The following is a 22,630-nucleotide window of genomic DNA, read 5'->3' as shown; positions in this document are numbered from 1 at the left end:
AAGGGCACTTCCGCTTCGGGGAAAGGGGCGGGGCCTGCGGGCCGCGTAGTTCGGTGAGTGCTTCTGGAGCCTTGAGCTTCCGGATCTTGCGAGGGCTCTCGGCGCCCCAGGGGTTGGTGGCAGGACCCTGGGATTGGGAGAAATGGGGATAAATGGGTGACTGGACTCAGGACCTCTGGGTGGTAGAGATGCGCGGGAGTCCCAGGGATGTCTGGCAGAAGGAATCTCGGGGCTCTTGCTGGGATAAGACACTCTCCTGCCCAGGGAGAGGTCAGAGGGGATCAGAAGGGCTGGGGGAACCCTAAGGAGGTCTGTGGCCCAGGGGGCCAGCTGCTTGGCCCAAGGGTCGCTGTGGGGCTGTCGGGGTGACAGTCCCGGCTGTGTCCTTCCCCCAGAGTGGCCCTGTCCAGATCATGGACCCTGAGGTGTCTTTGCTGCTGCGGTGCCCCCCAGGTGGGCTGCCAGAGGAGCAGGTAAGGGCTGAGCTGAGCCCAGACCATGACCGCCGCCCACTGCCAGGAGGGGACGAGGCCATCGCTGCCATCTGGGAGAGCCGGCTACAGGCTCAGCCCTGGCTCTTTGACGCCCCCAAATTCCGCCTGCACTCAGCCATCTTGGCCCCCACTGGCTCACAGGGACCACAACTGCTCCTGCGCCTGGGCCTGACTTCCTACCGAGACTTCCTGGGCACTAACTGGGCTGGCTCAGCAGGCCAGCTGCAACAGCAGGGGGCTACTGACTGGGGTGACAAGCAAGCCTACCTGGCAGACCCGCTGGGGGTTGGCGCCATGCTGACCACAGCAGATGACTTCTTTGTCTTCCTGCGTCGCTCTCGGCAAGTGGCCGAGGCCCCCGGGCTGGTGGATGTGCCTGGGGGGCACCCTGAGCCTCAGGTGAGATGCCAGGCTGGGTGCAAAGGCACAAAGACACAAAAGGCTTTGTTTTCCTCATCCCTTAAGGGGGGGGGAGGGTGGCCTGGTGCTTATCTGGGTGGGAAACTAGGGGATGATGGGGGGCGTGGGGTGAGGGGTGGGGAACAGAGGACTGGCCAGATCTCTGGTTGTCCATGTGGAAATGTGGGCCTGGGTCAGGGGATCACCAAGACTCTTACTCTGTGCATAGCCAGGCCCTAAGGGCCAGCAAATATGCGGGAGGCAGGGAGGGAAGACATGGAGAACAGGGTCTGAACCTGACCTCTCCCAGGCCGTGTGCCCTGGTGACAGTCCCCTGCACGAGAACCTCCCTGGGGAGCTGGTGGTGCATGAGCTCTTCTCCAGCGTCCTCCAGGAGATCTGTGATGAGGTGAGTGTGGGGTGGCCCAGACAGGTGGGCAAGAAGGGAGGGGGTAGAACATGCCAGAATTCCCCAGGTATGGGCTGGCAGGAGGGTCTGCAGGCATCTGGTCTTGGGGGAAGAGCTTGGCTTTGCAGTTAGGCACAAGTGGAGTGGAATTCTAGGCCTCATATCTGTGTGCCTCAAGCTCTTCTTCTTTAAAATGGGAACAAGAGGGGTGCTTGGGTGGCTTCGTTGGTTAAGCATCTGCCTTTGGCTCAGGTCATGATCCCAGGATCCTGGGATCGAGCCCTGCATTGGGCTCCCTGCCCAGTGGGGAATCTGCTTCTCCCTCTGTCCCTCTGCCGTTCTTGTGCTCTCGCTGTCTCTCAAATAAAACCTTTAAAAATTTTTTTAAAAAGACTGAAAAAAAAAGGGAACAATGATAAATGTCTTGCTTACTCCACTCCCCACCCCACCCTGCGCCGTGTGTTGAAAAGAGGAGTTAATGAGAGTCCCAGTTACTCCTGACTTCCCTTGGGTGACCCTGGGCAAAATGTTTAGTTTCTTGAGTTCTCCTTTCCCATCTGTAATATGAACATGCCTAAGATCTGACATTTTGTGATTCTGGGCACTTGAACTACTAACTGTAAAATGCTGTGCAAGGATAATGTTCTTCATTGAGACAGGCAGGGATGTGGGTGGTGGGCACTGACGGGTGGACCCCCTGTCCCAGGTGAACGTGCCACTGTCCACCCTGAGCCAGCCACTGCTGTTGGGCATTGCCCGCAATGAGACCAGTGCCGGCCGCGCCAGTGCTGAGTTCTACGTCCAGTGAGTGGGCTCTGGGGTACAGGGTTCTGGGGTAGGTGGGTGGTCCAGGGGAATGGCTGAGGCAGCTGGGGTTTCCCAGGGGCCCTCCAGGGACTGGACACTCCCCAAGCCACTCTCCTGTCCTCTTCCAGGTGCAACCTGACTTCTGAGCAGGTGAAGAAGTACTACATGGGTGGGGGAGCTGAGGCCCACGAGTCTACGGGAATCATCTTTGTGGAGACACAGGTGTGAAATGGCAAAGTGTGTCCTGCTTGGACAAAGAGCTGGTGTTGAGCTTGGCACAGGCCAGGTGATACATGTCTGTCTCCCCGGGGCTGGGTCAGATGGGGCTGTGAAATCTCTTAGAGCTTTCCTCCAGAGCCACAAGGCCTCTTTGGGGATGCCCTCAGTCCAAGAGAGGCCCAGGAACCTCTTCAGCCTCCTTAACATGTCTCTCTAGAGACGGTGAAGTGCAGAGGGTTGGGAACGCTGGGGCACAGCTCCCGCAAGAGGCCTGAGGGCTGGATGTAGGGGGTCTTACTCTCTCCCCACAGAGGGTACGGAGGTTGCAGGAGACCGAAATGTGGACTGAGCTCTGCCCGTCGGCTAAAGGTGCTATTTTCCTCTACAACCAAGTCCGGGGAAGCCCCAGCTGAGTCGCCCGAGGGCCCCCAACCCTAGCACGACTTTGAAGACAATAAAGGGCTTTATTCTTGGATTCCATTGGCATCTGCTGTTTCTGTGAGACAGAGATGGACCGCTGGGAGAGACCTGGGTGGCGGAGAGGCAGGACGAGCGTCGGGAAACAACAAAAACCCAGCCTCCGTTCTCCCCTCTGCAAACTAGAATGAGGACGAAGCCCCCTTGCCAGGCCGTGGTGAGGGTCCGGGCCTCCTATGGGGTGGAAGCTGCTTTTCGAAAGCTGTCTTGCTGCAGAGCAGAGTAACAGCCATATTCCCGGGACAGAGCAACGGAAGCGGAGTCGAAGGCCTCAGCGAGGGCAGGCAACGTCCCTCCCGCTTCGCCGACGGGCGCCCGTTGTCTTTCCGCAGGTCCGCGGGCCTCGACCTCGTTGGGTGGACTCGCGGCGCCAAAAGCCAATGGGTGTGCGGGGTGTGGCCTTTGACGTACGTCCGGACCTTCGGGTTCTGTGGGCGGGGCCTCGGTGTCTAAGCCAATGAGAACGCGGGGGCGGGGTCCGCACAGGGGCAGGAATAGGCGGCCGCGGAATCTGTGAGCGCTACGGGGGCGGGGCGTGGCGGGCCCCTCCTTCACCCGCCCACCCCAAGGCTCCCAGGGTGGGGAGGGGGTCCCGGCGTCCGGGACAGCTGGTCCCGGACACCGAGGCCAGTGTGGGGACGGGCTCCGGAAGCCCGGGTCAGAGGCAGGGGCAGGTCCAGGACACTGGGGTCTGGTCCTGAGGAAAGGAGGCCCCGCCGCCCCTGGGTTCCCCAAGGCAGCTTCAGTTTGCCTTCGCAAGTAAACGGGGCCAGGCCCTTCCCTTTGGCCCCGGAGTGCTTGAAGTGTCCCATCCTGGTCCCGATGCACTCCTCTTTGTGGCCTCCTTTCACCAGCCGCCGGCCTGTCGCCATGCTGTCCCTGTGCCTGTGCCGGTCCTGGCACCGCAGCCCTGCCACCCGGCTCTTCTCAGCGGCCTCCGGGCAGCGGTGAGTCGGGGGCAGGGGGCGGGCCCCCATCATTCAGTGGGTTTTCATTGAGGAGGGCCTCCCCAGCTCCAGGCCTGGACCTAGGCACTACGATAGTTGTGATCTCTGTACTCTGTGTCAGGTGCCTTACAGGCTTGTTTCAGGTAACCCTCACCTTCACGACTGAGGACACGAGATCAAAGATTAAGGGACGACCCCCAAGATCATACAGCGAGTTAAGTGGCAGAAGTAGAGTTTGAGTCCAAGCCAAACTCAGTGCTCTTTTCATGACTGTAGTGGTCATCAAGCATCACTGTGCAACTCGGTGGACGGGGGTGGGGTGGGGTGGGGGTGTGGCTTACAAATATGCAGATTCCTGGGCCTGGTTCTGGAGAGTCTGATGCGCAGGAATCTGGTTTTGGTTTTTTTTTTTTTTTTTTTTTTTGCTTTTGCTTTTTTTTTTTAAACAAGCTTTCTGGGTGTTGACGCAAGGGATCTGAGGGCTACACACTGAGATGTTCTGATCTGCACCGTACCTGAAATGCTCAAAAAGGGAGGGATGATTTGCAGGTGGAGCTCCCTTGGCCTCAGCTTCCTTACATCCTGGTTCCTTCCTTCCTTTCTTTTTCTTTCTGTTCTTCTTTTCCTTCCTTCCTTCCTTCCTTCCTTCCTTCCTTCCTTTCTCCTCTTTCTTTCTTCCGTCCTTTCTTCTTTTTCTTTCTTTTCCTGTTTGTCTTTCTTTCTTTCTCTTTCTTCCTCTCTCTTTCCTTCCTTCTTCTTTCTTTTTTTTTTTAACCTCCTGGTTTCTGAGTTGAGGAGTGTGGTGACGGGGGCGGGGGGGTGGCTGGGAGGGCGAGGGGAGGAATATCCTCTGTGTTTCCATAGCCCCTGCAGTTTCTGGCCTATCTCCACAGGTCTGGCCCCAGGAACTACTATGAACTGTTAGGGGTGCATCCTAGTGCCAGCACTGAAGAAGTTAAACGAGCTTTCTTCTCCAAGTCCAAAGAGGTACCAGTGATCCTAGGTGGGGAGGAGGGATGGTCAGTCTGAGCTGGATAAGGTACATTTCAGATTCCCAGGAGTGGAGTTGAGTGGCTCAGTCTGGATGGTGCCACATCCTTCAGCATGCAGAGAGTGGGAGTTGCCCCCCAGGGCAGAGGTCTGGCCAGTTGGGAGGAAAGGTTGGGGGCAGGCGCCAAGGATTCTGTGTGATGGGCTGGACGTGGTTCTTTTGAACTGCCTGCTCTTGAGAAAGCCTGGACCAGGGCATATAGTGAGAGCCAGGCAGCAGGTGGGGAGGGCTTGAACAGGGGAGGGGGCAGGAGTCTGTGCTTCCTGACTCTCTGGCCTTCTAGAAGGGTGGGCAGCCCTGAGAGGGAGGATTACTGGCCAGGCAGGGCCTCTGGGGATGGTTTGAGCCTTTGTAGATGGACATTACTGGGCTGGGTTCTGTGAAGGGACATGGAAAGAGAGCTGACGGGAATCCTGTCCCACCCCAGCTGCACCCTGACCGGGACCCTGGGAATCCAGCCCTGCACAGCCGCTTTGTGGAGCTCAGTGAAGCATACCAAGTGCTCAGTCGAGAGCAGAGCCGCCGAAGCTACGATCACCAGCTGTCCTCCGCAAGTCCTCCAAAGCCTCCAGCAACCTCGGCCCATGCCAGGTCTGCTCATCAGGCATCCAAGTATCAGGCACACAGGTACAGTCGTCCTGCCCTTCGCTTGCCCCACCCCACCAAATCTCCTAGGGAGCCTCATCCCACACTTCCTTTCTCCTCCCTCCCAGCGACTCCTGGGAACCCCCCAATGCCCAGTATTGGGCCCAGTTTCCTGGTGTGAGGCCTCAGGGACCAGAGTCGAGGAAGCAGCAGCACAAACACAACCAGCGGGTTCTAGGGTACTGCCTCCTGATCATGCTGGCGGGCATGGGCCTGCACTATGTCGCCTTCAGGTGCCTCCCTGCCTTCCCCCTGGGCAGAGGGCGGAGGGTGGGGGGAGCCCAGTGTGGTCAGTCATACATCCACACCGCCTCTGGGGCCTGCACTTTTGTGTCTCTCCGGCTAAGAATGGCACGAAGTAGGTCTCCTGAGCATCATCTCCTGGGCAAAGGCAGCTCTGCTCCCACTAAAGGCTAATGTCATTTTCAGTTTTTTTGGCATTTGAAGGTAAATCTTTGGTGCTGCTGCCAGGGCGTGCTGGAGTCAAGCAAGATCACGCACAAGAAGGAAATATGTTGTAACTGGGCCTCACCGGCAACTGTCCTCACTTGTTGGGCAATCGGCTGTCTCCCTGCCACTCTTTTATGCATGCCGTGGGTACCAAGGTTCTACAACAAAGATACCTAAGGGCTGATGCCCACAGCCAGCAGCCTGCCTAGCTCAGTGGTGGAATGACATGTGCACCCTTTCTAGTCTCCTGCGAGGAGGAACACCCTGATGTTCGGAGCTATCACCCCCTTCAACAGGGCAGCCAGGGACCTGGGTCACCAGTGGACCCTGGATAAGCCGCGACCCTTCTGGGCCCCTCTGCCCACCTAGCACAGGCAGTTGGCCTGAGGTCCTCATGAATGAGGGGACCCTAGAGCGGCCTGGATGGCGTGGGGGTGGATTTGGGGGGCCGCAGGGATTGGGGTTAATTGTAACCCCCTTGCAGGAAGCTGGAGCAGATACACCGGAGCTTCATGGATGAAAAGGATCGGGTCATCACAGCCATCTACAATGACACACGGGCGCGGGCCAGGTCTGTCCCAGCTCCGTCCTGCCCTCTCCCTTCACTGTCCTGGCACCACCCTCTGGGATGCTCTGTCCTGACCACTCAGGTGCTCTCCCCTGCAGGGCCAACAGAGCCAGGCTCCAGGAGAAACTGCAGGGGCAGCAGCTGCAGCCCCCACCTGGAGGCCCAGGGATCGCGCCTCCCGACACAGGCACCCGGCCGTGAGCGCCTCACTTGGACGCGGGCTGCCGGTTGTTCCCTCCTTGCTACCCCGCGGGACTTGCCACCCCTCGAAACGCGTGCAATAAAGTGCTTCTCAGAGCTCGAGTCCGGCTCCTTGCTTCAGGCCCAGCGGCCCCCTCCCGGGGCCTCGCCGGGAGAACCGCACCCCGCCCTCCGGGTCCTGGCGGCGGCGACCCGGGAGCCCGGCCCCCTGGGCGGCGCGTCCCCTTTCCCCTGCTGCGGCGGGAGGGGGGTGTGTGGAGGGGGCGGGTCCCCGCGGCGGCCTCGCCCCCCCTCCCCCGCCCCGCCCCCGGCCCGCGGCCCGGTGGGGAGCGCGTGTCTGGGTCACATGAGCCGCCCGCCCGCCAGCCCGGGCCCGGCCCCCCGCCGCCCCCGCCGTCCCCGCCGTCCCCGCCGTCCCCGCCGCCCGCCGCCACCGGCCGCCCGCCCGCCAGGCTCCTCCGGCCGCCGCCGCTGCGCTGCGCTGCGCTGCCTGCGCTCAGGGCTCGGGAGGGGGCCGCGGAGGAGCTGTCCCCCGCGCCCGGCCCCCGCCCGGCGCGCCCGGGCCCGCGCCATGGGGCTCTGGCTGCCGCCGCCCCCCGCGCCACCGGGCTAGGGCGATGCGGGCGCCCCTGGCGCGCGGCCCCCGCGGGCACCATGAGCCCTCTGCTCCGCCGCCTGCTGCTCGCTGCGCTCCTGCAGCTGGCCCCCGCCCAGGTACGTGCGTCCCCAACATCCCAACCGCCCGCCGTGCCCTCTCTCAAGGTTGGCGGAAATGGGGAGACGCGGAGCGGCCTCTGCCTCGGGGATCCGCGGGGTCGGGCTGCGGACCGGGGCGTGGCGGGGATCCGTCCAGGGCATCCCCCGGGAGGAGTCCCTCCCCGCTGGCCCGCCGGCCCGCGGGCCCGCCAACCCAGCCCCGGGCCACTCCCCTGCCCCACCCCGTCCCCTGGGCTCGGCCGGGGGCGGAGCCGCTCGGTGCCCGTAGGACTTGGTTCGGTGCCCACTGTGCCCCCTCCGGACCTGCCGCCTCCGAATCAGCGGGGCCACCAGGCTTGGAGATTGGATGCCACCGCTGCCGCCACCACCGTCGCAGCCTGGCGGGGGAGGGTCTCAGGTGGCCAGGAGAGGACAGGTTAAGCTAGAGTGACCCTAGGAGCAGAGCATTCTGGAAAAATGTCACAGATCAGTTGAAGCCTTTTGATGGCAAGGGCAGAGCCCTGGGGACAGCCACAGGGCTAGCCCTTCCTTGAGTGCACCTTGGGTCCAGGTCCCTTCTCTCCTACAGGGCCCTGTGTCCCAGCCTGATGCCCTCGGCCACCAGAAGAAAGGTAATAGAAACAGTAACTCCGGGGCACCTGGGTGGCTCAGTGGGTTAAAGCCTCTGCCTTCCGCTCAGGTCGTGATCCCAGGGTCCTGGGATCCAGCCCCGCATCTGGCTCTCTGCTCAGCGGGAAGCCTGCTTCCTCCTCTCTCTCTCTCTCTCTCTCTCTCCCCCCTTGCCTCTTTGCCTACTTGGGATCTCTGTCAAATAAATAAAATCTTACTAAAAAAAAAAGAAAGAAAGAAAGAAAGAAACAGTAACTCCTGCACTGAGGAGGTCTGTCCATCACGTTGTGTGATCCCAGCCACTCTCCAAGACACAAACTCTTCTTCTGCCCATAAGAGGAAGTGGAAGCAGTGGGATTCCTGGGTTCCTAGGCAGGGGAAGGCAGGTTGTGAGGGCAGAGAGAGGGCCCGTGGAGGGGGCTGTGACACAGGAATTAGGGAGAATAGCTGCTAGGGGTGGGGGGGGAGACAGGAACCAGGGAGGAGCTGCAGGAACCCCAGAGGGGTTTTAACCCTTGCGTATCTGCCCCCAGTGGTGTCCTGGATAGATGTGTATACCCGTGCCACCTGCCAGCCGCGGGAGGTGGTGGTGCCCCTGACCGTGGAGCTCATGGGCACCGTGGCCAAGCAACTGGTGCCCAGCTGTGTGACCGTGCAGCGCTGCGGCGGCTGCTGCCCTGACGACGGCCTGGAGTGCGTGCCCACTGGGCAGCACCAAGTCCGAATGCAGGTGCTGGGGCCAGTGCAGTATGCCCAGCAGGGGTGGAGGCTGGTGCTGGGGGTGGTGGAGCGACGGTGAGCGGGGCGGGGGGGTGGTGGTGGTACAAGGGGTGGGGGGGCAATGGCCAGAGCCGTGGCTGGTGGGCGAGCTCTTCTCCCTGCAGCCCGTGGAGCATTCCCTTCCCCTGTCTCTCTCTCTCGTTGTCTCTCACACTGTCTCTCCTCCATCTCTGGAACACAGATCCTCATGATCCGTTACCCGAGCAGTCAGCTGGGCGAGATGTCCCTGGAAGAACACAGCCAATGTGAATGCAGGTGCCAGCCAGGCCCCTCCTCTGAGCTCACAGAGACGGGGCTCCCGGGGTTGGGGGGGTGTGGTGGCGCACATGGTGGTACTCCACAGTGGGGACCAGATTGCCAGGACTCAGACCGGGGTAGGCCTGGGACCTGGAGTAAGAGAGTAGGAGGCTTGGCTTTTCTGATCCTCTTCCTCCTCCTCGTCGCTGTCTGTCCCTCTTACTTTTCAGACCAAAAAAGAGAGAGAGTGCTCTGAAGCCAGACAGGTGAGTCTCTTGGGCTCTCACTGGGAGGGGAGCCCAGGCCCAGCAGCCAGGATGAAATGTGTGGATGGGTGGGGGTGTGAGTGTGTCAGGAAGCTGCAGTCCTGTCCCTTCTTTCTCCTCCCACCGTGCCCCCCTCCCCATCCCCTTCTCCTCTGTTTCCCGAGTCTGTGCGCTCTGGCCCAGCGCCAGCTCCTGGGAAGACTTTTCTTGTCCGCCCCAGACACGTTGCTTCTCCTCCTAGGGCTTCCACTCCCCACCACCGCCCCCAGCCCCGCTCCATTCCGGGCTGGGACTCTGCCCCTGGAGCACCCTCCCCAGCTGACATCACCCATCCCACTCCAGCCCCAGGCCCCACTGCCCACGCTGCACCCAGCGCCGCCAGCGCCCTGACCCCAGGACCTGCCGCTGTCGCTGCCGACGCCGCAGCCTCCTCCGTTGCCAAGGGCGGGGCCTAGAGCTCAACCCAGACACCTGCAGGTGAGGAGCTGCGGGTGGCATCTATTTGGGAAGGCTACGGGGCCCCGGGAGCCGGTGCGGGGTGAGCCCTCCAGGGAACGGGAATGTGCTGAATGTGCCGAACAAACATTTACCAAGCATCCGCGGGCACCGCGATCAGTGTAAACAGAGTTCACGTTCTCATGGGGGAGGTGGACTTGAGGATATGTGAGGCCAGCAGAGGTCAAGGGTTGAGGTTAGGGGGCACCTGACATGGTCTCCCAGAGGTCAGAGAGGCCGAAAGGTAACCCCGGCCTGCAGTCAAGACGAGACAGATGGCTCTCCACTTGGTGAAGCTCTGGGCCCTCCTAAAAGCCTCCGTGGGAGACATCTGTCCCACCTTCGGGTCACTGTGAGAGGCCAAGGGACACTGTGGAATCCTTGTCCACGCTTGTCTGAGGTGCTTCTCAGCCACTCCTCCCTTCCACAATGAGGCCATGGGGTGGCATCATGTGGGCAGGCCAGTTGGGGCTCCCCAGGAGTGGTAGAGAATGGGGTTCACAGAAGGTAACAAAGAGGTGAATGTAGAAAAGCAGAGGCCGAGCTGTGCCTGTGTGAACAGACCCCTTCCTCCCTCCCTCAGGTGCCGGAAGCTGCGAAGGTGACACGTTGCTTTTCAGACTCAGCCACTTGCCCTCACAGGCCACCCCCCCTCCCAGAGGGGGACAAGAGGGCAGTCTGTTGAGAAGAGCCCGATCGCAAGACCTCCATGCGGGCAGAAGCTGCTCCAGGCCCTGGGCCTCTCAGAGGACTTCCCAGCTGTCCCAGGTCTCTCCAAGGCTGCCATCCAACAGGGTGGGCAGCTGGGCGAGGAGAGGTGCAGGCAGCACCAGGGGTCCCGGACTAACTCGAGAGAGAAGGGGTCCCACCTCAGTGTGCGACCACCATGTACAAGTGAGCGTCTTACAGCTGGCTCCGTCCCCTCCCTAAGAAGACACCGATCCTCCGCACATACTGGGAATTGGGCTTCGGTCTGAGAACTGTGACCCCCAAGCCTGATAAAAGAGATGGAAGGAGCTATCCCTGCCTGTGTCCCTGTTTGTCACTGTCCTGGCTGGGGGATTCAGGCATTCTGCGTCACACTGCCTCCTCTAGCCAGAGCTGGTCTGACTCCCTTGTGTGATGGAGGAAGTGAGGCCTGAGGTCCCCCACCGGGTCACAGAGCCGAAGTGTGTATTCTTTGTAGTCCTCTTGTCACATCTGGGCCCTGTCCCTCCTGCTCAACACGGAGGCTCCTTTCTGGAAGGAGATGGCCTGCTGTGGCCCGTGAGCTTGACATGGGAACCAGATCTGTGGAATGATCTTGGTTGTCACTGTCGCCTCTCTGAGCCTCAGCTTGCACTTGGAGGGAATGGATGAGCGGTCTGGCCCCCATCCTTGGGCTCCAGGAAGGTCTGGGCAGCACTCTATATGTAACCTACTTCCTCTAGCTTAATTCTAAAGTCACGCACTGCCCTGTCCCCACCTCCCTGAAAGGGAAGTACGAAAGGGCCGTGGCTGGTGGGCTCGGTTTGGGAGATAGGTCCCCTCACCCCAACCACATGGTTTTCTCCACCTTCACCTCCCTTCCCCTTGGGCTCCCCTCACCAGCCCCTGCTTGGGACTCTCCTGACTTTTGTCTGACCCAGCCTAAGCTCAGCGCCCAGCCCTCTTCCTGCAGCCTCCAGTGTTCCTGGGGTGGAGCTCGGGGGAGCGGGGTGCGGGGAACCAAAGGCCAACCTTGGGGACCCAATGCTTTGCCTTGCTGAGAGAGGACATTCAGGGGCAGAGGTTAATCCTAAGCGGTTACCCTAATGGAGGCCTTCTCTGAGGTGTGAGATTGGAGGGCAAGGTAGTGATCTTGTTGGGCCCAAGGCAGAAGTGGGGTTCAACCAGAAGAGACAATTCCTGTGACTACCAATTTCAAATCATTTTTCTCAGCTATGCTGTCACTGAAAATGCCATAACTCAACGGAAGTGAGACAGCTGAGGGCTAGGGACCCAAGAGCGGCTCCCTCCCAGCCCACTCAGTGCTGGACACACACAGTGCTTCGTATGCGCCCCCTCCCTTTGTCCTCAATTCTAAGGTTGGCGCCGCTGATTAGCTTCCCTTTTTTTTTTTTTTAAGATTTTATTTATTTGACAGACAGAGATCACAAGTAGGCAGAGAGGCAGGCAGGGAGAGAGAGGAGGAAGCAGGCTCCCCGCTGTGCGGAGAGCCCAACGCCGTGCTTGATCCCAGGACCCTGGGACCATGACCTGAGCTGAAGGCAGAGGCTTTAAACACTGAGCCACCCAGGCGCCCCAGCTTCCTTTTTTTTTTTTTTAAGGATTTTATTTATTTATTTGACAGACAGAGATCACAAGTAGGCAGAGAGGCAGGCAGAGAGAAAGGAAGGGAAGCAGGCTCCCTGCTGAGCAGAGAGCCTGATGCGGGGCTTGATCCCAGGACCCTGGGATCATGACCTGAGCAGAAGGCAGAGGCTTTAACCCACTGAGCCACCCAGGCGCCCCCCTAGCTTCCTTTTTAAATTGATGAACAGGATCAGAGAGGCTGATCGACCTGGGGGTGTGACCTCCAGCTAGTTGTCTCTAACGCTCGGTTTAAGTTTCATTGCCTCCCAACTACAAGTTCATTACTTCAACTGAGAGATGTTGACCACGCACTGCTGGGTGCTGGGGCAACTGAAAATACCAGTCTGGTTGGGGGAACAGGCCCAACCAAGACCACTGCCGTCATGACTCAGTGGTCAGTGCGTGGCAGGCAGAGGCAGGCTTGGAGGCCAGCGCGGAGCAAAGGGAGAGCATGAGCCGTGCGTGGGCCAGGGCCTGGTGGATCCCCTCATGGCCGCAATCCCACAGTGGCCCTGTCAGGTGGGTGCTGCCAAGTCCGCGGTACAGAGACTCTAGATCCTACCAGGCCCAGGAACTCGCTCAAGGTCACATTGCCAGTCAATGAACGGCAGATCCCAAATTCAAACCCAACTCTGAACCCTAGGCTCTTTCCACTGCAACGAACTGGAGATGTGGGGTCACGAAGAGGCCCAGGAACAAACCGGAACGCTTGGGAGAACCTGGGGATGAAATAAAATGGCGTCTCAAGACCCCCCCACCTCCGGGAAGCCCCGTCCGCCTGACCTCAATTTCACCTCGACCGGAAGTGCCTAAGGCACTTTAGGAAGTAACTTTCACCTAACCTTACCGACTACCCAGCCACCGGAAGCAGCGCGTCATCACGTGGTGGCGCGGGGGCGGGGCTGGGGGAAAGGCCGCCCCACCGGGCGTGTGGCAGCGGGTTTCGCACAGTCCAATGAGGGCGGGCGGCGTGGCCGGGCCGGGTAGCGACGATGACGCGCCTGCGCAGAGGCAGCAGCACGACTGGGGTTGACTCCGGGGGCGCGGCGAGGAGGTGAGCGGGGGCCACAGCCCGGGCTGGGGGGAGCCGGGGTGCAAGGGGGCAGGCTGGATCAGGCCGGGCAGGAGCGGGCCGGGGCTCCGAGCGTCAACGAGGGATAGGTTAGGAGGAAATTGGGAGTTGGGGTCGGAGCTGTCTGGGGATGCCGCAGGGGGAGGGTTCTCACGCCGCACGGGGCGGAGCCCCGGGAGTCGGGGCGGGACGTGGAACAGAGACGGGTGGAACCTCTGAGCTGGTTCCAGTAGAAGGCGGAACTCCGGGGCTGGGGGCGGAGCTAGGACAGGTGGGGGGCGGAGCCTGGTCTTTGGAGGAGGAGCTGGAACAGGCGGAAGGCGGAGCCTCGGGTGTAGAGACCGAAAGGGACGGAGCTCAGGCGCTGGGGGCGGGCCTTCAGCCGGTGAGTGGCGTGGCTACCGTTCGGGAGAAGGGGTCTGGTTCTGTCGAGGGCGGGGCTCCAGAGCAGGGGGCGGAACTACGTCCTCTAAAGGGTGGGGTCAAGGAGTCAAGCGAAGGGGTAGGCCCAGGTAATGGCCCGGGGCGTCCACGCGGGGGCGGCCTCCGTGGGGGCCGGGCCTGGGGACGCGGTAGGCCGAGAACTCCCCCAGGAGAAGTGGTGTGGGTGGAGCGGGCTCGGCGGCCACCCGACACGGGACCAGTCTGGGTACCCCGCAGGCCCCCGAGGGCTCAGAGCTGGGGCGGCGCCCCTGGCGGAGGCACAGGCCCGGCCTGGGGGGTTCCTCCGGAGGATCGGGGCTCCCCGGAACCATCCAGCGGCGATGTGTGGGTCCCTCGGGGCAGGCCCCCTGCAGCGGCCGCAGAAGTGTGGGTGTCCTGGGCGGGGGGCAACTGGGTGTGGCGTGAATGGGGTCGCCCTGTCGAGGCAACTGCTGGACAGCCAGATAGGGTCTGGACTTTGCGTAAAGGGACGGGTGGGAATTAAAGAGTGGAGCTGGGGACCGGGAGGGAAGGAAGGGCTGGGGGTGAGCAAAGGGGCGGGGCCCTGGCTGCTGTGGCCTCCCCTGACCCCCTCCCCCCGCTGCTGGGGTCCTCGGGCAAGCCCCCTTCTCACTGGACTGGTAAGTGTGGCCGCGAAGCCCGGGGGAGGGGGCGGTGACCCGGGACAAGGGGATCCCCAGGGGTAGGCAAGGTACGGTGGGGGTGGAATTCTTCTGGTACCTGCCCCTATTCCATGCCTTCCCCGCCCTACCCCCCGGTCGGTTGGTCGGTCGGTCGGGGTCTGTCCCCGCAGAGACATGAGGCTGAGCTGGGTCCTGACAGTACTGTCCATCTGCCTGAGCGCCCTGGCCACTGCTGCGGGGGCGGAGGGCAAACGGAAGCTGCAGATCGGGGTCAAGAAGCGGGTGGACCACTGTCCCATCAAATCGCGCAAGGGGGACGTCCTGCACATGCACTACACGGTGGGTGAGGGAGTGGGTCATTTGGCGTGGGTGGGGCTTCTGGGGACCTGAGAGGACTTGGAAGCCAGATCCCTCAGCCTATAAGGTGGGTGACCTTGGGCAAGTCCCCTCTCCCTTTTACATAGTTTCCATAGTTCTCCCCTGCTGTTCATTGCCTGATCCCCAGGTTGGCACCAGCAAACAGCGACAGTGTCCTATGAGCTGCCCACCCAAGGCTCTGTCCCCTTCTAGGGCTATGGCTGCCAATGGGGAGCCAGCTTGGGGAGAGCAGCTGGGTAGGGAGGTATCTCAGAGTGGACCCTCCTCTTCACTGGCCTTCCCATGGTCCCACAGGGGAAGCTGGAAGATGGGACGGAGTTTGACAGCAGCCTGCCCCAGAACCAGCCCTTTGTCTTCTCCCTGGGCACAGGCCAGGTCATCAAGGGCTGGGACCAGGGGCTGCTGGGGTGAGTCAGGGGGCCGTGGGTGTGGTCGATGAGGCTGACTGTGGGAGGCAAGCCCTGGGGATGGGGTGGGGGGCAGGGAGCCTGGGTGCTTGCCCTGTGCTGAACATGTGTTGTCCTGTAGGATGTGTGAGGGAGAAAAACGGAAGCTGGTGATCCCATCAGAGTTGGGTAAGAGGCCCTTCCTGAGCCTGAATAGGGGAGTTTAGGGTGTGTGTCTGGGGAAGGGTGAAGTCTGGTTCAGCCTCTGCATTGATCTCCACCCCATCCATTCATTATGGCACATGCCTCTTCCAAGTCTAACCATGCCCAGTAGGGAGAACAGGGCAAGACCCCTGGGACACTTGATTCTGGAGCCCACTCTCTGCCCCCTACCCGACCTTTTGCAGCCCCCTGCCGTCTCCATTACACCTTCTCCATTTCTGGCTTTCTTGTTGAGATGGGCAGAGGCCTGGCTTCAGGCTGGGTGTCTGTGGCACACTTCTCCCTTGGCCCGGCTACACCTCACTGTTTCTTTGTGCATCTTTGACAGGGTACGGAGAGCGGGGAGCTCCCCCAAAGATTCCAGGTAATACACCTCCCTGCCCCCCAGGGTCCTGCACCCATCTTGTTTCCCTGTGGTCCTGATTCTCATTCTGTCCCCTCTTCTCTCCTGCAGGCGGCGCAACCCTTGTGTTCGAGGTGGAGCTACTCAAAATCGAGCGACGCTCAGAACTGTAGCAAAACTGGGGAGGGGCAGTGGAGAGGCCCCCATCAGGGACCAGACTGTTTAAAAAAAAAAAAAAATACAAAAAACAAAACCCTTAAAGTCTGTGAAGTGAGCCTGTGTGTATTTGCGGGCCCCGAGAGACTGAGAAACCCACAGCTTCAGCCAGTACGCCTTCCCCCTTGGCACCACCGACCCATCTTCTTGCCTTGGGTGTGTAGGCTCACTGGCATGGGGATCACAGTGGCCAGGCCCTAGGTGGCACGGTGGCCCCTGGCCCAGAGGAAAAGGAGTGTTCTTGCCTGCCAACAGCAACACCACTTCCCCCAGTTCCCCAGCCACTTCCAGCTCTTGGTCTGGGAGCCAGCACTGGGCTATTGCCATGGCTACATGGCCCTCAGGAAGGCCTGCGGTCACCTGGGAAGACACCGAGCTGGCAGCAGTCCAGTCGTGGAGCAGTGTGTCCCCCCTAAAAGAGACCAGCTGAGCCTGTGAGCTGCACCAAAGGCATATCCTAGCTTTATTAAAGGGCCGCGCCGCAGAGTCAATATAAAAACACAAAAAGTCCCATCAGTTTAATAACAATAAAAAACCCCAAAAATGGAAAACTGAGGGGGCAGGGAAGAGACCCCTGGGCCAGGGGCACGAGGAGCCCTGCTCATGGCACCAGGCCTGGCTGCAGGGCCCCCCCGGGTATTGCTGTTGCTACGAGGTCGGGGGGCAGCGATTGTCCTGTGGGAGCCACCATTCACTGGGGTCAAGGACCCTTATTTCTTCTGGGGTGTGCTCAGCTTCTGCATGCCCCGGATCTTGTCCAGCAGGCCAGAGATGAAGGCCTGAACAGAAAGGAGGGCATTAGGGAGACCGGACCGCATGATGACAGAAACCCAGGCCCCTCTCACCCCAGCCTCCAGGGAAACCACTTACTTACCTCAGTGGGTTTGTAACAGTCAACCAGCAGCTCCTAGGAGGGCATGGTGGGGGTTAAGTACAGCTGTGAGTTCTAAGACACAGGGACCTAAAGTTCACCTGTACCCACTTCCAAGGGACTGGGGCCACTCCCAAGGCACAGATGATGCCACAGCCACTCAACAGCTGGGCAAGCACCATTCGCCCCATTTGACGGAGGCAGAAGCCGAGGCTCACCATCACAGACAGAGCTGATTGACTACCACCAAAGAAGGCCTAAATCTAGAGCCTTGCTTACCCAAGGGGCAGCGCCTCCAGGCAGCCCTTTCCTCTCTGATCTCCCCTACCTACAGTCCTGCTGTCTCTCCTCGCCCCTCTCTCACCTTGACCCTGGCAGCCCGGGTATCATCACTCTCCATGTCCAGGAGTTCGTCCACATCAATCTCCAACTCTGGGATCTCCTCCTCCTGGGGTGGGGGTGGGGGAGGAGGGAGAGACAAGGGCCTGAGTTGGGAGAGAGGGTGTGAGCTCTGGCTGGGGCCCCTGCCCGACCTCGGGATGAGCCAGCCTTCTTCGCCCAGCAGACAGCGGCAGCTGTCCGAGGAAGAAAACAGATCAGGCCTGTGCCAAGGCAAAATGCCCAATGGGGGGGGGGAGCTTCCTGTCCCTGCCAGTTGGGCACCGTGGGTGCCAGACAGGGCCAGACAGCTAGGGCTGGCGGACCCGGGGCTGAGAACCCTGCAGATGTGTTGCTCCAACTTCCCGCCCCCCACCCAAGTCAGCGCACAGGTGGGGCCAGCTGTCTCAACTCCTCACAGCCCCTACCCTTCCCCCAAACACCTGTCACAGCTTCCCAGGAGTGGGGAGGAAGTAAAGGGTGAGGGGTCAGTGGGAAGGACCCAGGCCTGGTAAGGGGGAAACAAAGAGCCTATGCTTTGCTGAGGGAGGGGGTGCCCGCCAGCCCTCCCCCCCAGGAAGCGTCTATCCAGTCTTGAGCCAGCTGCATTCCAGGGCTGGTCTAGGGTAGGCAGCACAGGGCAAGACCACTCCTCCACCCTGCCCCCCAGGGGCCTGAGTCACCGTTTGAGCAGGGAAGGAGTCATGGGGTGGAGAACCAGAACCCAGAGGAAGGCTACTTGCTCCTACACCAAAACGGAGCTGCAGGCTGGCCCATTAGAACAGCCCAGACCCTGTACAATCCCACCAGGCTCTTGCCTTTTAACCAGATACGGTTAGCAAGCACCAGGTAGGTCTCCTTGCACTGCCCGCCCAGGCTAGCCTCCTGCCCATGCCCCAGGCTATCCCTTGAGGCTTCTAGAAGACCCCTAAGCTTGACCACAGTAGGGACATGCGAGAGTCACGAGGGAGAAGACTGGAGTGACTTAAGGTCAGACAAGAAAGAGCACACACTGGGGGCGGGGAGTATAGAAAGGGAGGGGAGCGCGCGGAAGCGGAGCGCCCATTGACTCCGGGTGACAGGCAGGCGCAAGGTGGGGTTCCCAAGCAGCCCTACTAGGGAACGATCTTAGGGTGTCAGCGCAGAGTAGGGTACACACCTGGCAGTCGTAGAGGCGAGTGAGCTGCTCTAGGATCCACTCCTCCAGGTTGAGGCGCTTCCGTAGCTCCTTGCGGTCGTACTTGACCGTGACCTTCCCTTGGCGCCTCACTGGGCCCTCGTCGTCCGCGCCGCCCGGGCCCTCGCCTGCAGCCCCAGGGGGGCTCTGGAAGTAGACGCGGGGCCCTGGGCCACCACCGCCTGGTCCGGGGGCCGGGGCCGCCAACGCCGCGCCCCCCGCGGGGCCGCTGTCCGCCATGGCGGCCGCCGGGGCCACGTGCGCGCGTCGGGCCCCTCCCTGCGCCGCCGCCTCCGGGACGCCCGCCGGCTGGCTCCGGGCCGCTGGCTCGGGTTAGCTTGCGGGCTCGGCTCCGCGCGGCTCGGCGGCGAGGGCGGCGGCAGGGGCGCCCGGGGGCAGCTGCAGCATGCGGAGCCCCCGGGCCTGGCCTGGCCGCGCCCCGCCCCCTCCCTGCCGATCCGCCCGCCCTTTGTCCCCCGCGGCCGCCGCCCGAGCCGCCGCCGCCGCCGAAGCCGCTTTCTCTGTCTCGCTCGCTTCCCCCGCCCCCCGACCACACCCCCTTAAAGGGCCAGTCTCTCTGCAGGTCCCTCACTCCCACCCGCCCCCGGGCAGGGTATGGGGGAGGGTGTAGTCGTCAGGGGTTTGGGCCTGGCTGTTTGATAATCCTTTTTAACCTTCCCGCCTCAATCCTGGCGTTTTAGGCGCCCGGTGCCGGGATTTGGGCTCCTGCCGGGATCCTAGTGTTCTGTCCTCACTGACGCAAAAACAGGGGTCATCTGGGAATGGAGGGGTGTGGGCAGTATGTGCAGGGCGGGGGTCTGGAGAAGAGACGTGGGAGCCCCCAAGGTCTGGGTCCTCCGGTCCTTGGCCAGAGGAAGGCAAGCAGCCTCCTCCGCCGTAGACCGACACGTGGACCAGACTCCTAAGGGTGGCGGGGCGGAGAAAGCGGACAGGAGCTGCGCAGGTCGCCAGAGGCCCTACTGGGCGAGGACACGCAACCCCCATGGTGGAGGCCCAGGTTAGGGGCGAGCGGAACCGGCTGAACGGCCTGGAGGGCTAGACCCTAAACTGCCACCGCCCACCGGCCAAGATGGCGGCGGGAACGGAATTATGGGAAATGTAGTTCTCGGAGTCTGGCCGGCCTGGCCGCCCCTCCCCCTCAGCGGGGCCAGGGCGGGGAAGCGCAGGACTTGTTTGGGGCGCCCTCGTTCGGCTGGCTTCCACAGGGCGCGGCCGGCCGCGCCTCACCGCACCCCCCTCCCCGCAACCTCTGTATGTACAAAGAGGGAACTCAGGAGTAAAGAGCCGGGAAATGAGGGAGACGGTATCCCCGATAATAAAAATGATAATAACAGCTGACCCATAAAAAGCGTTCCTCCGGTCGGTTTCACACAGTTGGCTCCAGCTTGAGGCCACCTCACTCGCTCTCCCACAGATCGTTGCCCTGCCGCACGTCTGTCCTTCAGCTCTCACAGGCTCCTTACCTGGCCCACCTCTCTCGACAGAACGTGCATCTCATTTCCGCACCCCACGAGATCACCCCTATCTCTGAATGGTCTCTCTCCTTCACGGCATCTCTGTCTCCCACTTCTAGACTATGTGCTCCGTGGAGCCAAGACCTGTGTGGCCCTTGTTTACTGCTGGTGCCCAACGTGGAGTGACCGGCTGGGCTTCAGACCCCCGTGGATGGAGCCGATGACCCGATTCTTGCTGAACTCCCAGCGCCGCGGGTGTCAGACTTGTAACTGTTGGCTGAACACGTGACTGGATGAAAGAATGAATGGCTTTCTCTGTGCCTAGCATTTCCTCAGAAGCCTGTGCCCGAGATTCAGTGAGAAAATACGTGGAAGGATCAAAGACAGGACCACAGAAGTCAGCTTGTGAACTGAGCTTGTGAACTCAGCCCCTCTGAGATGCTTCCACGGGTGGCAAGTTCGCCGTCCGCAGTCCCAGGCTGATTCTCAGCATCTGAGGGCCAGTGAGTGGTTCTGTCCCAGCCTCTCGCAGACACCTTCTCCCTGGACGTCAGAGAAGCCCACTGCAGTAGGGAGGGCTCAGAGAGAGGCTGCGACCGGCCCAGGGTCACACAGCTGGTGCTGCAGCCAAACTCGAAGCCAGAACTTTGAGCTTACCCTGTAGCTGGGAAGAAGAGACAATGAATGCAGAGGCTGAGAATGGTATGTGTTGCAGGAGGGGCAAAGTGGGCTTCTCCCTGCAGGCTCTCAGGGCTCATCCCAGGGCCTGTAGAGCAGGCTCCCGTCTCCTCCCGCCCCAGCCCTTCTCCTGGCCTTATCTTCCCGTCCACCTGCCTGGGGCAGCCTGGGGAGCTCGTGGAGGGCTGACCCTTGCTCTTGCGGATCAGGCAAGACCCATTCTTTCCACCAGGAGCCCCATCCCTGGCCTGGCCTCTGGCTCCCCGCCTGGCCTGTGGGAAGAGCAATTTACCCGAGTCCAAATTCCCTACCACACCCCACCTCACCCCACCAGAGCAGGTCTGCTCTCTGAACCACAGCATTGTTTCAGGCCTTAGAGGTGCTCTTAGTTAAGAGGGGCACCCCTGGGGGTTCTCTGGGCAGGGTGGGGAGGAGCTGGAGATGCTCTTCCTGACACTCCCTCTCTCCATTTTCTGTGCCATTCCCACTGCTCTGGTGCCTGTTCCCTCCCTTCCCAGGGCCACCCCACCCTGAGAACAGGGTGGTCTTGCTTGCCTGCAGCCTTGTGGGAGGCTGGGCTGTCCTGCACAGCCCCCTGGAGTGGGAGAACTGGGTTCAGATCCTCGCTCTGCCCAGCACATTGCAAGGCCGTGCAAGAGCACTTACCTGCTCTGAGCCTCTTCCAGGGGGCTGATTTTACCAATCTCTGGTGGCTGGGGGCCAGGGAGCTCAGTGCTGAGGGCCTACATCCCAGCCCTTGCTCTCCTGCCTAAGCCCTCCTGGGACTGGAGTGTGGGGCGACCGAGGCTCCTCATCCTGCCAGCCTCAGACTGTGGCCTCCCCAGCCCCACCCGACCCGAGGTTCCAGCCCCCTCTCCACCAGAGTGCTGCCAAAGTTGCTTTCAGCACCTCTCGGAAGCACAGGCCCTGGAGAGGGAGGGTCCCGTGGGCCTAGACCCGCTCTCTTAATCCCTTAATCGAGGGTAGAGGCGGAAAGGCTGCCTTCCTTCCACCATTATTACTGCTTGCGGAGAAACCCTATTACCATTACCAAGACTGGAAGAAAGTGTCCGAGGAGGAAGGAGCCCTTTAATGGGGGCTACCCTGGCCTCAGGGGACATGGGTGGAGATGGGGGGGTGGGGTGGGAGGGAGAGGCTCAGGCTCAGGAAACAGGCTCCCATCCTGTTTTCCAAGGAGCTGCTGCCCAGTGTATCTATGAGGCATCCCTGTCCAAGGTCTAGAGCCCCAGCTCTGCCCCAACTAGCCCCAGCACTGGCTAGCAGGCCCCCTGCCTCAGAGCTGATCTGTGCCCTTTCCTCTTCCCCCCTGCCAGTCTGCTAGCACACTCAGATGTCCAGCTGCCTGCAGCTGGGGGCGTCTTGTACCCGTTTGTTTATTTCATGCTCCCACAATCTCCAGTTTCTGGACAAGGTGACTGAGGCACAGAAGGGCTACGTTCTGCTGGTAGACTTGAACCCATGCCTGGGGGAGCGGAGGCCACCCCTCACCACCCTACAGGGTTCTGCTCAATGAGACCTGGTGTTCTCTGGATCTTTGAGGGTATGGCTCTGCTGTTCTTGTGAGAGAGGACGAAGGGATCACAGGTCCTGTCCCCCTTTCTTTGCTCAAGGGCAAGGAGTGGAGGCAGGATGAGTCAGCCTTCAAGTCTGAGGGCTAAAATCCTCCTGCAAAGTTGTGTGACCTTGGGCAAGTCTCTTCAACTCTCCTGGCCTCTAGGGGAAATAGTAATCCCATCCCACAGGGTCTCTGCCAAAGGCAAGGAGATTCCTTAGGTTAGAGTTGGTGTCCAACAAGGTGGAGATTTTGAGGATGGCCAGCGCCAGGCCGGGCTCCCCTTAGGGATCTGAGAGCCTGGGGCCAGGGGGCCTGCAGGGCCCGCTCCTCCTTGGCTGACCCCTCCTCCCCCAGAACCAGCTCTAGTCTCTTTCTGGGTTTCTAGGTGACTTGGCTGGCCCCTCTGGATGAGTTCTACTTTAAACCTACTGCTGCTAGTGTCTCTGTATTGGGGGGGCTCCCACAGGGGCCCCCAGGCAGGAGCCCCCCCCCCAGCCAAGCCCTGCGGGAGGGGCTGCAGCCCCTACCTATCCCAGTGCCCATGCGCCTTCCCCCCCTCCCATCCCTGGAGCACCGATTTCAGGGCACCTGCTGTAGGCCAGGCACCGCAGAGCCCCTCCTCAACCCTCCCTTGTCCGTGGACACCCACGAGGCTTCTGAACCCTCTGGGCAAACCAGCAGTTGTC

General features: G+C 61.2%; 5 protein-coding genes across 25 annotated transcripts; 4 read left to right on the top strand and 1 right to left on the bottom strand.

Annotated features, from left to right (window-relative positions):
* The first annotated feature begins 23 nt into the window (after positions 1 to 23).
* NUDT22 (nudix hydrolase 22) lies at positions 24 to 3,067 on the top strand. Of its 6 annotated transcripts, none has more exons than XM_080817276.1 (7): positions 26 to 53; positions 396 to 473; positions 636 to 893; positions 1,204 to 1,302; positions 2,009 to 2,106; positions 2,238 to 2,331; positions 2,640 to 2,807. In XM_080817276.1, exons 2-7 carry the CDS (start codon positions 414 to 416, stop codon positions 2,739 to 2,741), a joined length of 711 nt encoding a protein of 236 aa, XP_080673402.1. In that variant the 5' UTR covers positions 26 to 53; positions 396 to 413; the 3' UTR covers positions 2,742 to 2,807. The 6 variants fall into 6 exon arrangements, with proteins under 6 accessions (XP_080673399.1, XP_080673402.1, XP_080673397.1 ...); XM_080817271.1 differs by lacking the exon at positions 26 to 53 and adding exons at positions 54 to 112; positions 2,836 to 3,067 and having other exon boundaries at positions 396 to 893; positions 2,640 to 2,697; XM_080817274.1 differs by lacking the exon at positions 26 to 53 and adding exons at positions 54 to 112; positions 2,932 to 3,046 and having other exon boundaries at positions 396 to 893; positions 2,640 to 2,697.
* On the top strand, positions 2,938 to 6,768 carry DNAJC4 (DnaJ heat shock protein family (Hsp40) member C4). Of its 8 annotated transcripts, none has more exons than XM_080817285.1 (7): positions 2,938 to 3,137; positions 3,660 to 3,752; positions 4,646 to 4,739; positions 5,231 to 5,430; positions 5,517 to 5,681; positions 6,383 to 6,469; positions 6,565 to 6,768. In XM_080817285.1, exons 2-7 carry the CDS (start codon positions 3,676 to 3,678, stop codon positions 6,665 to 6,667), a joined length of 726 nt encoding a protein of 241 aa, XP_080673411.1. In that variant the 5' UTR covers positions 2,938 to 3,137; positions 3,660 to 3,675; the 3' UTR covers positions 6,668 to 6,768. The 8 variants fall into 8 exon arrangements, 6 of the variants coding, with proteins under 6 accessions (XP_080673411.1, XP_080673410.1, XP_080673413.1 ...); XM_080817284.1 differs by lacking the exon at positions 2,938 to 3,137 and adding an exon at positions 3,271 to 3,318; XM_080817287.1 differs by lacking the exon at positions 2,938 to 3,137 and adding an exon at positions 3,276 to 3,318 and having other exon boundaries at positions 5,517 to 5,627.
* Positions 6,769 to 7,073: 305 nt separating this feature from the next.
* VEGFB (vascular endothelial growth factor B) lies at positions 7,074 to 10,787 on the top strand. 3 transcript variants are annotated; one of them, XM_080817327.1, is made up of 7 exons: positions 7,074 to 7,381; positions 7,953 to 7,995; positions 8,527 to 8,723; positions 8,955 to 9,028; positions 9,241 to 9,276; positions 9,619 to 9,753; positions 10,355 to 10,787. In XM_080817327.1, exons 1-7 carry the CDS (start codon positions 7,322 to 7,324, stop codon positions 10,374 to 10,376), a joined length of 567 nt encoding a protein of 188 aa, XP_080673453.1. In that variant the 5' UTR covers positions 7,074 to 7,321; the 3' UTR covers positions 10,377 to 10,787. The 3 variants fall into 3 exon arrangements, with proteins under 3 accessions (XP_080673453.1, XP_080673452.1, XP_080673454.1); XM_080817326.1 differs by having other exon boundaries at positions 9,518 to 9,753; XM_080817328.1 differs by lacking the exon at positions 9,241 to 9,276.
* A 2,222-nt stretch (positions 10,788 to 13,009) lies between these two features.
* On the top strand, positions 13,010 to 15,834 carry FKBP2 (FKBP prolyl isomerase 2; the record flags this gene model as incomplete). Of its 7 annotated transcripts, none has more annotated exons than XM_080817339.1 (6): positions 13,010 to 13,159; positions 14,415 to 14,583; positions 14,917 to 15,029; positions 15,151 to 15,197; positions 15,559 to 15,594; positions 15,685 to 15,834. In XM_080817339.1, 6 exons carry the CDS (start codon positions 13,098 to 13,100, stop codon positions 15,744 to 15,746), a joined length of 489 nt encoding a protein of 162 aa, XP_080673465.1. In that variant the 3' UTR covers positions 15,747 to 15,834. The 7 variants fall into 7 exon arrangements, with proteins under 7 accessions (XP_080673465.1, XP_080673470.1, XP_080673467.1 ...); XM_080817344.1 differs by lacking the exon at positions 13,010 to 13,159 and adding an exon at positions 13,180 to 13,562; XM_080817341.1 differs by lacking the exon at positions 13,010 to 13,159 and adding an exon at positions 13,376 to 14,241.
* A 395-nt stretch (positions 15,835 to 16,229) lies between these two features.
* Positions 16,230 to 18,752, bottom strand: PPP1R14B (protein phosphatase 1 regulatory inhibitor subunit 14B). Its single transcript, XM_080817346.1, has 4 exons — positions 18,198 to 18,752; positions 17,025 to 17,108; positions 16,664 to 16,696; positions 16,230 to 16,568 (listed from the first exon to the last, which is right to left on the bottom strand). Exons 1-4 carry the CDS (start codon positions 18,453 to 18,455, stop codon positions 16,500 to 16,502), a joined length of 444 nt encoding a protein of 147 aa, XP_080673472.1. The 5' UTR covers positions 18,456 to 18,752; the 3' UTR covers positions 16,230 to 16,499.
* Positions 18,753 to 22,630: the final 3,878 nt, after the last annotated feature.

The sequence above is a fragment of the Martes martes genome (genome assembly GCF_963455335.1).
Source record: "Martes martes genome assembly, chromosome: 10".
NCBI lineage: Eukaryota > Metazoa > Chordata > Mammalia > Carnivora > Mustelidae > Martes > Martes martes.
The sequence above is the reverse complement of the archived record's forward strand: the minus strand, read 5'-3'. Positions and strand labels throughout refer to the sequence as shown.